Here is a 12618-nt window from a genome sequence, read left to right as displayed (position 1 = left end):
AATTTACTAGACAAGGGTCATTTCCCAGTTATCATTTCTGGTCTACTGTATGGGCTAGACTAGACAGTTAAAATGACTCATTAGAGGAAGAAACCTTTGTGAATTCTCCTGCCTATCCTATTTTGAATGAGGTTCTCAGATCAGTGTGGATCTGCCCTGTCTACACTTATTAATTAATGTTATCTCAGTGAGAAGGCACTGCTAATAGGATTAGTCCATATGAAACCCTATGATAGCTGTAACAGTAATATTAGAAACAGCGTGTTGACTCTTGTGTGCTGTACGCTGGTAGAGTCCATCAAGTTGCATTGGCACCAAGTTATTGGTGTCTGGATATGTTTATACTGGCAAAGGCTGAATGTTATTATGTTTTTAGCAGCTATGGCCACCAGAGCACAAAGAAGGATTTTTCTCCTGTCGCACTTAATGACAGAATGCTGAGGACGAGAACATCCATTTCTCTTAGGTTTTCATTGTTATCTCGTTATCCTTTCGAATATCTTCAATTCTGTTTCTCCATCTCACTTTCTTTCACTCCATCTATCTCTGGTCTATCGCCTTCTAGACCGACTTTCTCCCGGCCTGTCTTTAATTTTGTCTCTCTCTCTCTCTCTCTCTCTCTCTCTCTCTCTCTCTTTTTTCACTTTTTTCTTTTTTTGTGTGTGTGTGTGTAAGACCTACTCCCCTCCTCTTCCCTCCTTCTCAAGGGAAAAAACAGTTTTCAGAGCCTTGGAAAATGACCGAATGAACTCAAGGTGATGGTCTTTGGTAGGTTATCTAACTTTAACTGTGTGTACCACTGGATACCCAAAACATAGAAATACTTGGGGCTCAGTGTATTAAGACTAAGAAGCGAACAGAGACCTGCCAACATATTTTTATGTTTTCCAGAGTTCACAATAGTCACCACAACAACATAAGAAAGTAATTTGCTAGTATGAAAAGAAATGTGTGTGAGAGAGAGTTAGAGAGAGAGAGAGAGAGAGAGAGAGAGAGAGAGAGAGAGAAAAGCAAGGGAACTCAGATGAAAAGAGATAACAGAGTTGATAAAACTTTGCCAGGCATTACGTCTAACATATTAAATGCCATTGTAGGTTCTGTTATTTCCCAAACAAGCTTTGCAGCGTGGGGTGGCTCTGAGAAAACCGTTTTGTAGGGGACGGCGCTTTCGGAGTCAAGAATCTGTTTTACATCAGAGAGCCCAACGCCATCCCTGTTAGTCTGTGGAAGTCCCCAGGGGTGACTGCACTGCTCAAAACAGATTACAGAACTGTGACATACTGCCCCCTATCAGTATGACAAGGTAGTGCAAAAACATGAGCCTCAGATGGCTTGGAGACCTGACCGACTTCATACATGTGTGTTTAATTCCCTCCGTTGATCAGATGACACATCTCCACTGCATTCTGCTCTCTATCTCGGCTCTGTAAGATATAAAATGCCCGATAAATCATTTAGACTGTAAAAAGTTCCTCTAGGATATTTAAACATAGGCCATGGACATGAGTAAGAAATTAAATAAATCTATCGACAGTACAAGGGCCATTCAGAACTACCATTGGGCTCCTCATAGAGTAGACTATGCGCATAATCTTCTCCAGACAGCTTAGGACTTCTACCCAACAAATCATTTTAGGGATGGTGCAAGGCAATAGGGAGTTAAAGAGTGGGTGGAGCTGGTATTCTGGTATATGGAACAGAAATCCCAAATTTCCCAGGGACATCATCTTCCCAGACTCAACCACCTAGTGCCCCTTGTTAGTGACTCCAGACTCCAGAGTGGTTCCAAATGGAATTCTTTCATAACTTTATATGGGCATTAAGTGTGAAGGCGCTCAATGTGAGATTTATCTGCTTGTCTTAAAGACCGTGTAATTGAGGGTAAGCTAAACTCTGTCCTGAGGGAAGTCATTTGCGTGCTTTCAAACTGGTCTGTTGGGCTCCACTATATATGTAAATGGCATCACAGTGCCATTCCAGTTTCTACCCACCATGCCATTCTTCTTAGGTTATTCCTACGTCAAATCAACCCACCAAGAAGCCATTAGTGAAACACTCTTTTAATGATCTGCCCTTGCCTTTTATTTGGTATCATTTAACAAATAAGAATCATAGAGTTGAATAATTAGGCTACTGAAAGTTCTCTTATTTGTTCTCCAGTAGCGTTTTAAACATTAAGTATCCTATGATAGAAAAAGTCTTCCAAATGAACACATGCATGACAGAACCGAAGGGCGTTGCCAACGAAAAATCATACTGAGCGCTGTAAAACACCAGGATGGAAAGTGACTTTTTATCTCCCATGAAAATCACCATCACATTGACACAAGGAACTCTTGTGGAATACCTTTGAAGTGTCTTTTTGGAGCTAAAACAATGCCTCTTAATCAAACATGAAAAACAAGAACCAGACAAAATAACAATTAGTAGTGGCAGATGTGCAAGAACAATTTAATTCAACAAACAGTGTCTATTACATCCACGATATGCATCATACTCAGAAATAGAGTTTTCGCAATGACCACACGAATACGGAAACTTACGAGCAAAACTCGCGGTTGGCAGAGTGACTCTGCTCCAAGTATGTGGAATGAAACAAAACGCCTAGTGGCTCAGGTGCCTCTCATCATAGCATGGGCTGTAGATTGGATTTGTTATAATCTGCAGGTCATTAGGACTAGGTCGGTTTTACCATCCAACACAATGGTGAAGACATAGGAGAGGATTACAAATGTAACCTAATACTAAACAGAGCCCGACAGGGCCCTGGTCCGGACCCTATGCTGTCTCACCTGGATACTTCATGGATGTTCTATCTGTTTTGACGTTGCCTCACAAGAATGTATTCTAAGGTGATTCATTTTTTTAGAGCTGAAACCATTAATCTGAAATTTTGATTCAAGTGGACAAACAGTCTGGGCAACAAGTTTGGGTTTTTTTATTTGGCATCACGCCGGCACAGTCGATTCATCTCAATGAATGAAGATAATGAGGAATGGAAAGGAGTAATCATCCCTCTTCCCTCGATTATGAAGTGGTAAGTCAACTCCTTTGATGGAAAAAAAAAATAGTGAAAGTGGTTTAAGGTTATCAGTGAACTGAAGCGTTATAACTGTTGCTAATGCATGAAAGTAAAAACCAAAGAGTCGTTATCTTATCAACTCTGTCAAAATTACACATTTGCTTTGTGGGTGATACTAAGACTGTTGCAGACTCATACATCATTTCCTTCCTCATTTTACTTTAACTAAAAAGGTCTCTGAAATGGCCTACATGCTGCAGGAATCAGTATGCTGGTTAAGGATTAGAATAAACTGGTCAGACTCGATGGACATATTTAGATAATCCTATTTCAGCTTTAGGTAAAGCTGCAGTTTGTCGAAGTTGCATTTTTTAAAACTGTGCATGTGATTTATTAACGTGTTAATTTATTCATGTAAATTTCTAATGATAATTATGACATAATGTCTAATATCAAAGTATTCTCATGAATGTTTTTAAATAACATTTCATAAGCATTTAGCCTATAGATTTGAGCACATGTCCGCCTCAGATTCAGGATCCAAGGGGGAAGATATTACAAGACCGATTTGAACAACTTTGAATTTTGAGATAATTACTTCACAGGACTGAAACAGGTCTCTTGCAGAATTCCATTCTTTTACTGAATTATGATATCTCCAACAACCGAACTAATGACAAACTTTCAAAGTGTTCTGTGGATCTCCAGAAGCTGAGGAAGCTGAGATGGAGGCTGAGATGGTTTTAATGAAGACGTTTCTCATGTGACAGTGAGTTCAACCCTCTGCGTTGGCGAGCTGTAGCCTTGACATGCAGCAGCAGCTGAGTGCCTTTCACAGTGTACCACACAAATGGACCAAGAAAGGACAACTGACCGCTGACCAAGCTTCCTCTCCCTCCCCTCTTCGTTGTCATGGCGGCAAGTCCCTGTGGCCCCTGCTGGTCCTGTTGTGCCTCCTACCTGGCTCCATCGCTGCCACCTTCAGGGTTGGGGTGGTGGGGCCATGGTCATGTGACCCCCTTTTTGCCAAGGCTTATCCCAACGCAGCTGCACGGCTAGCTGTGGACCGCATCAACAAGGACCCTTCCCTTAGATTGGGGACCACTTTCGATTATGTCATTCTGGAGGAGGACTGTGAGACGTCCCATGCGCTGGGTCGTTTCCTTGGTTACTACACCCGAGCATCCGGTTTTGTTGGGCCAGCCAACCCCGGCTACTGTGACGCTGCCTCGCTACTGGGGAAGAGCTGGAACAAGGCAGTGTTCTCATGGTCATGTGGGGGTTACGAACTGGACGATCCCCGAAGCCACCCCACCTTCGCCCCTACCATGCCCCTACCCACGTTGGTGCTGCTCAGCTTTATGCGCCACTTTCGCTGGGCACACGTGGGCATTGTCTCAGGAGCGGAGGACATCTGGGTGGAGACAGCCAGCAAGGTGGCCAACGCCTTGCGGAGTCATGGCATGCCGGTGGGCATAGTTGCCTCCATCGGCAACGACCGTGCCAGCATACGCATGACACTCGCGAAAGTTAAGAGAGTGGAAGATCTACGCTGTGAGTCATTAGTGAAACTTAAACTGGTTTAATATTATTGTTTTGAAATGTGGTGATGTAAACTACAAATACAGAGTCACTCTCTCTCTCTCTCTCTCTCTCTCTCTCTCTCTCTCTTTCTCTTTCTCGCTCTCTCTCAGTGGTGATCTTGTGTATGCACTCAGTGCTGATTGGAGGAAAAGCCCAAAAGTTGTTACTGGAGACAGCACAAGACATGAAGATGACAGATGGCTCATTGGTCTTCCTGCCCTATGACACGCTCCTCTATAGTTTGCCCTATAAGGACGTGCCCCACCCAGGCCTGAGAAACAACAGCAAGCTGCTGCGTGCCTATGACTCTGTCCTCACCATTACTGTGGATTCGCCGGATCACAGTTCCTTCTACCAGATCTACGCAGAAGCCCAGGAACGAGGGGTGCTGCCCAGAAATGTCAAACCTCAGGAGGTACAAGAAGAATGAGAAAAAGTGTGTGTGTGTGTGTGTGTGTGTGTGTATGCGCGTGTGCATGTGTGTTTTTATGTGTACTTAGACACTGTCGCTCCCAGTGTAAGAAGAAGGTCATGAGATATATAAAGAAATAAAGTGAGCTAGTAGAGAAATTCCTTACCGATTCATACTGTGTGTGTCTGTTTGCATGTATGCGATCAGTGTTTGTTACAGTAAAATGCCAGTAAAACCATTTCCATCATCCTGTCTAATGGTAAGAATGTCCCGCACCCTGAAACTGTTTCCAGATCTCCCCTCTGTTTGGCACCATTTACTCTTCCGTCCTGTTCATGGCCAATGCCATGCATAGCTTGAAGAAAGCTGGGGATTGGTTGTCCGGTGGGAACCTGGCTCAACGTGTCCGGAATCTGGCCTTCCGGGGCTTTAGCCACCCGATACGGACCAACGCTACAGGCTCAGTTCTGTTGGACTACGTGATTCTGGACACAGATGGTTTTTCCTGGGAGCTGCGACCCACCCACCGTGTAGAGATGGAGACCGATATGGTGCGTTACTTGGGTCGGCCCATCCACTTCCCCCACGGAGGCCCACCCAGTACTGACTCCAGCTGCTGGTTTACCCATGGTATAATCTGCTCAGGAGGTGAGCAAGAATAGCATCGATATAGATAATAACATATGTGCACACACACACACACACACACACACACACACTCACACACACACACACACACACACTCACACACACACACACACACACACTCAAGTTTTAAAACCCATGATTTATCTGTCGCTTTCACTATTAGGTGTGAATCCTTTTCTTGCTCTTGTGATGCTCTTGTGTCTATTTCTGATGATCTTCTTCATCTTTGGCTTCTTTTACTGTGTAAGGTAATCACCTGCTCTATATATTTAAAAAGAGAGACACATGCAAGACATTTTTTACATGGTTTTACACTATTTTGCACTGAGAGTGACCTTTGATCTTTAAGGCGACGAATCAGTCAGATCCGGATGGTAAGGGGGCCGAACAAGATCCTGCTGACCTTGGCCGATGTCACCTTTGTCAACCCGTCGCTAAGCAACAAGGTCAGTAACCTTGGATGACCGTGTTCCCTTGGGGTCTTTTGGTTTAATATGAGGACAGAATCACAGAACGTCAAACTGTCCCAAGCGTAATATTGGAGAAACTGGACAAATTTCCAACTGGTGAAACTTCCACAGAACTGATTGTAGTACTTTACTGAACACAGAAGCTGAGCTTGGATGACAGTAGAACCAGTGACCCGAGACGAAGCTTTTCAGAGGTGGAGCGAAGTCTCAAATCCGCCTTGTCGAACCACTCACCTGCCACCCACGAGAATTGTAATGTTGTCGTACATGAGGTAAAAAAAGATGAATAAACCCTACTTTTTAAAGGACATACAGTGTTTACTGCTGCTAAAATGTGGAGTTTTCTTTCCTATAGGGAGACTGGGCGTGGCTGAAGAGACTCCCATATGGAACTTTCACCAACATCACCACCCATACCAGTGATGTGTTTGAACTGGTTGGTTCCTTTCAACAATTTTCTAAACTTTTTTTTTTTAGTAATCCTATATTTGACCTGTTATCCAATAGCAGAGCTTAGGTTACTATTTGATTGTCCACTATTGGGCAGAATAAATTTGTGCATGATCTCGCTCATTAGTTTTGTAGGTGATATTGGTGAGGTGGCAGTAGTTAATTAGCACTGTTGTTTAGAATTTTGGGGCACTAGTCCTAACAAACAACAAAATTAGACATTTATTTAAGACCTAAATTCTTAGAGTTTGTAGACCACAGACTGCGGACCATGAAGTTCGCAGTCGTTAACCGGACAAACTTTCCACGGTATGCAAAGATAACTCGTTGTGCATCTTTTCTCCAGGTTTAACTGGGGGGAGTGTTTAAGGACCATCAAAGCTGTAGGCACGTTAGCAACAGGCTACTCATGGTTGATGCCTGTTTACAACAGAATGAACAGTGAATTTAGTAAACCATCCTTACAAGATATATCATGAGCTTTACCAGACATGTTCCGAGATGTTTGTCATGAGCCTTGCTTTCAGATGACACTAAACAAGCCAAGGTGCTTAATTACCTGTTCCAAAAACGCGTTCTTACAGTGGTTCTGCATCTGGAAAGGAGTCACATAGGACAGAGTGACGACTGGATAGTCTGCTACATTTGCAACGGAAGAAAAGTTCATTGTCTGACATACAGTGTAGCATTTTGACGCAGTTTTTGATATCGCTATTATTGGAGCACTTCAAACGGAGTGATTCCCTTGTTACTGCTTTCTGGGTTTGATCCAGTCTTGGTGGCACCAGGGTAACCATAACCCAGCAGGACATGAAAGCAATTCCATCTTTACCTGCTTCAGCATTCCCACATTTGGTAGATTCTGGTTCAGTCAGGTTCAGTGTAGCATGAGCCAACGGCCCAGCAGCCCGCTAATACGGTGATACGCAGATTCTCTCTTGCTAGCTTTTGAAGGTAATCTGCTCCATCTTAGTCTTGGGCTGACATCTCAAAAAACGTTGTGTGTGGGCACTGTCCTTTTGCCCTTTGATAGTTGTTGGGTAATTGCAAAGTTTCTAGCACGTGGATTCTGGATGAAACAATGACTTGATACCCTACATTTGCATGAATTATAATTAATCGTAATCTATCATTTTCCATTTTTTCAGATGAATGATTTGAGACATGAGAACATTAATCCTTTCCTTGGCTTCTTCCATGACTGTGGTGTCTTCGCCATAGTAACAGAGTTCTGCTCCCGAGGTAGCCTGGAGGATCTGCTGCTTCATGAAGATGTCAAACTGGACTGGATGTTCAAATCCTCACTGATACTGGACCTCATTAAGGTACTGGTCTTTCTTTGGTACGACCACTGGCGAGTTGTAGGAACTCCAATGTCCATGATCAGATTTTATTTTGGGTCACAGGGTATGAAGTACCTTCACCACAGGAATGTGTGTCATGCTCGGCTCAAGTCCAGGAACTGTGTTGTGGATGGACGCTTTGTGCTCAGAGTCACTGACTATGGTTACAACGAGGTGGTTGAGTCCCAGAAATTCCCCTACATAAAACCAGTAGCTGAGGGTGAGCATCTGAACGTGTGTGTGTGTGTGTGTGTGTTTGTGTGTGTGTATACTTGAAACATCTCGGGGTTTATTTGCATGTGTTATCAACACTGACTCGTAATTACTTTTGTGTATGAGGGTTACTGTATGTAATTCTAGGTACCATCTTGGTGTAAGCTGTTTGATATTTTAAAATAGGCAGAGGGAATCATACTGAAGCTGTTGACCCTTTCACCCAGACAGTGTTTCATGAACTGCTTATTTCTCACTTAATATAAAACGACCACTTTAAAACCATCGCTCTCTCCGCACATGTGGTCATCTCATGTTACAGAGTTGCTCTGGACAGCACCTGAGATTTTACACCACCCGTATCCTGGTCTCTACGGCACTTTCCAGGGCGACGTGTACAGCTTCTCCATCGTTGTGCAAGAGGTGGCGATGCGGGGTCCACCGTTCTGCATGTTTGAAGAGTCTGCTGAAGGTACGACCCTTCTAGAAACATCTTATCATTGCACTCACTCAACAGCTGAATGTGTCTAAACACTACTGTGTTTCCTCTAATCCATACTCCTCTTATCAGTGAACGCAGTGACTTGAAAACTGAATAAAACTTGTAATTAAAATTGCTGAACATTTTCCCCATTCATAAAACGAAGAATTCATAAGAAATTGATCGACAAGTGGTATTGTACTTTTTTTTTACTCTCGATCGTCTAGAAATCATTGAGAAGATTTGTAAACCTCCGCCCCTGTTCCGGCCCATTGTAACCCCAGACCACGCCCCTATCGAGTGCATTCAGCTGATGAAACAGTGCTGGAGTGAACAGCCTGAGAAACGACCCACATTCGATGAAATTTTTGACCAGGTGGCCGCTTTATGTACTCAATGCTTTCTTATTTCTTCTAATCCAACCAAGTCTGTGATGCCTTTTTTTGCCCTAATATAGCCAAACATTTATATTAATTTTCAATTATTATTCTTGTGTGAGTCCACCGCAATTTTTGGTATTGTTTTTCCTCAGTTTAAGAACATAAACAAAGGGAAGAAAACAAATATCATAGACTCCATGTTGCGAATGTTGGAGCAGTACTCCTCTAATCTCGAGGACCTAATTAGAGAACGGACAGAAGAGCTGGAGGTAGAGAAACAGAAGACCGAGAAACTTCTCACTCAGATGCTGCCTCCGTGAGTTCCTACACCCATAAACTCATCCACACACACGCACACGCACACAGAATCACAGTCACGCATGGGATGGGCAGTAAGAGGATTTATAAGTATAGTGATTAGCACAAGCTTGGTTGAAAACAAGACTGACGGTGTATCGATCTGTGTGTTGTTATATACGCTTTGAGTGAAACCGGTGACACTTTCTGTCCAATAGGTCTGTGGCTGAGGCACTAAAGGTGGCCAGTACAGTGGAGCCTGAGTATTTTGACAGTGTGACGTTGTACTTCAGTGACATAGTAGGCTTCACCACCATCTCAGCCAACAGTGAACCCATCGAGGTAGTCGACCTTCTCAACGACCTCTACACACTGTTCGACGCCATCATCGGTAACCATGACGTCTATAAGGTAATTATTTGAACTAGTGATGGCTGTATGGACTCTCTTTCATATTTGCTAAGGGCAGAGATGAAGGGATAATGATAAGTCATACATTTCATAGCAGTGTCAGTAACGTCATATCTGTCATAAAGTGTGACGTCTGCTCATGACCTTCCATCTTAAATAAAACATTTCTTGCTTCAGCGGACATCAGATACTATCACGTGATATTCTCTACTTTCAGCAGTGGGAGTGGTTTAAAAATTGCAGGCTCCTTGTTTCTCTTTGTCTGAAGTTCTGTACATTTTTCATAAGCACACAAACACAGTTCAAAATCAGTGTTACGCTTAAGTGATGCTTATATATCAAATAAATAATTTCCCAGGTGCTTTCTGATGTTTCCCATATGTTTCTCTATGCCCCTCTCTCTGGGTCTGTTTCCAGGTGGAGACGATTGGTGATGCCTACATGGTTGCGTCGGGGGTCCCCATGCCAAACGGAAATAGGCACGCGGCAGAAATTGCCAACATGGCGCTGGACATCCTTAGTGCCGTGGGCACCTTTAAGATGAGACACATGCCTGACGTCCCGGTCCGAATACGAATCGGACTTCACACAGGTCAGACACACAGCACAGGACTTCACAGGATGTACACTTGCAGAACAATGAACGAACAAGAGCAAATGATGTCTTTTAGAGACTTAAATATTTTAAACAAATGAGGCATAATGTTGGATACTAGTTTGTCTTATAGATTTTGCAATAAAGGAGTGACATATGTGAAATAAAAGTTTGATTTTGACATATGAGCAATATTAGAATTCAAAGAACCAACCAATGTTGATTTGTTCTGATGATTTGTTCTTCTGAAGTTTGTTTATTCATATCCAAATGAGTAGACTGATGTCTTTCAGCACAGTGACACTGTATATGTTTGCATATTACAAAGACATATATGCAAAGAGAAATCTTTTAATCCCTAGGTTCATGTGTAGCTGGTGTTGTGGGTTTGACCATGCCTAGATACTGCCTGTTTGGAGACACAGTTAATACAGCTTCCAGAATGGAGGCCACAGGGATGCGTGAGTCAACAGAGCAAACTCTACAATATACAATGAGATCATTTTATGGTCACTTGACTCTATAAATGTTTGCAAAATGATCTGTGATGATTATCTACGGTTTATGCAGCATTTAGTTCTGCTGTTCTGTTATTAGTGTATCTCTGTATAAGCATGTGTGTGTGTGTGTGTGTGTGTGTGTGTGTGTGTGTGTGTGTATGTGTGTATGTGTGTGTATGTGTGTGTGTGTGTGTGTGTGTGTGTGTATGTGTGTGTGTGCGTGCGTGCGTGCATGTGTGTGCGTGCGTGTGTGTGTGTGTGTGTGTATGTGTGTGTGTATGTGTGTATGTATGCGTGCGTGTGTGTATGCATGTGTGTGTGTGTGTGTGTGTGTGTATGCATGTATGCTTTAGCCCTTTTGTCTTTTTATTTTTCAGCATATAGAATCCACGTTCATCATAGTACAGTAAAAGTCCTACTGGAGCTCAATGCAGGATACAAAGTCAGTCTGAGAGGGAGGACCGAACTAAAGGTCAGGCCCTAAGCCCTAACCTCTGTCTTCCTACATTCTCTTAACTGATAATGACATTTTTTCCATTAGTGTTTGGTGTCCTTAGCAACCCTCTGTGTCCTCAGAACAGCAGTGGCAAATCTATACTCGCTAAGTATACATAAGCCTCCCCAAAAAGTACTACAAAAACTTTTATCATCAGACATATCACAAGAGAATATCATAAATAAACAACTCAGAACAATGTCTCATACATATTCTAAATATTTTATCACGTGTCTGCAGCTCGAGAATTGACCACCAACGTATTAAATAGCGAGCAGAGTGAGGTGGAGGTTCACAGATACAAAGGCCCTTTTTTTTCCCTTCCTGTTATACCCTTCTGTGCCAGTCCTCTCTTCTTTCCTCCCCCCCTGTTATCTCCTCCTCTCTTCTTCACAGGGGAAAGTCATGGAGGAGACGTATTGGCTCGTCGGCAAAGACGGCTTCAACAAGCCGCTGCCCGTGCCGCCGGAACTCAAGTCGGGGTAAGGCTAGTCGGGGCGTCCGTCCGTGTACGCGTGTGTCTGCTGGTACTGATCCCGCCTCTTCGATGTATTTTACAGGCAAATGGCTCACGGCCTGCAGATGGAGGAAATAGCCGCATACAAGAGGCGGAAAGCGGAACAACAGCTTGCAAAGAAGAATAACTGAGGTAATGTTATGCATGAAAAATGTATAACATTACTCAGTGAGGCGTCGGGTTAGGCTTTGTTTTATATTCGCTACCATTTTGTTTGGGTTTCTATCCAATGGCGCAAAAACAAAACGAAACAAAACAAAACAAACAAACAAACAAAAACCCCAGTTAATGATAATTAAATTCAGTAACTCAGTTCTTCTACTTTCAAGTCGTGTTCCTCCGTTGATTAACAGAAGTGCTTTTTTTTTTTCACTCACTCCGTCAGTTCCTTTTCAGTTAAGATTGGATCTTAGGATTCAAGTGTTTCTGGTGACATGGGAAGGGTTTTGATTTTCATTTTTACCATGTAACGTCTGTGTGATTCAGTTCAACCAGTGAAAACTGAACACTGTCCACACTATTACAAAAAAAAAAACAAAAAAAACATGTCTCTACTTTACACTGGCGTTGGTCTTCATGCAACCCCATCAACGTAAGGTCAAATTCATTAGGAGAGGGAGTACCGATGACACAATGCAGAAACTGCCTATCTCAAGACCTCAGTGATGAGTGAAGCCAAAAACAGCATGTGCTGTAACAGCCCTGTCACCTCAGATGAGGAGCAGCTCCCCTCTGACTGCTCTCCAGACTACGTGTGGCACTCTGTCAGGTTATTTATTTGTGTGTAATGTTATGTGCT

The 12618-nt window shown here is 43.0% G+C and overlaps 1 protein-coding gene across 1 annotated transcript; it reads left to right on the top strand.

Annotated features, from left to right (window-relative positions):
- Positions 1–3831: 3831 nt before the first annotated feature.
- gc2 (guanylyl cyclase 2) lies at positions 3832–11950 on the top strand. The gene is made up of 18 exons (XM_030779653.1): positions 3832–4576; positions 4717–5021; positions 5312–5666; positions 5830–5914; positions 6016–6112; positions 6277–6408; positions 6492–6572; positions 7735–7911; positions 7993–8149; positions 8465–8614; positions 8851–8999; positions 9156–9319; positions 9519–9711; positions 10129–10303; positions 10669–10767; positions 11184–11278; positions 11699–11784; positions 11863–11950. Exons 1-18 carry the CDS (start codon positions 3832–3834, stop codon positions 11948–11950), a joined length of 3333 nt encoding a protein of 1110 aa, XP_030635513.1.
- Positions 11951–12618: the final 668 nt, after the last annotated feature.

Source organism: Chanos chanos, chromosome 7, assembly GCF_902362185.1.
Source record: "Chanos chanos chromosome 7, fChaCha1.1, whole genome shotgun sequence".
In the NCBI taxonomy this organism is placed as follows: Eukaryota; Metazoa; Chordata; class Actinopteri; order Gonorynchiformes; family Chanidae; genus Chanos; species Chanos chanos.
The sequence above is the reverse complement of the archived record's forward strand: the minus strand, read 5'-3'. Positions and strand labels throughout refer to the sequence as shown.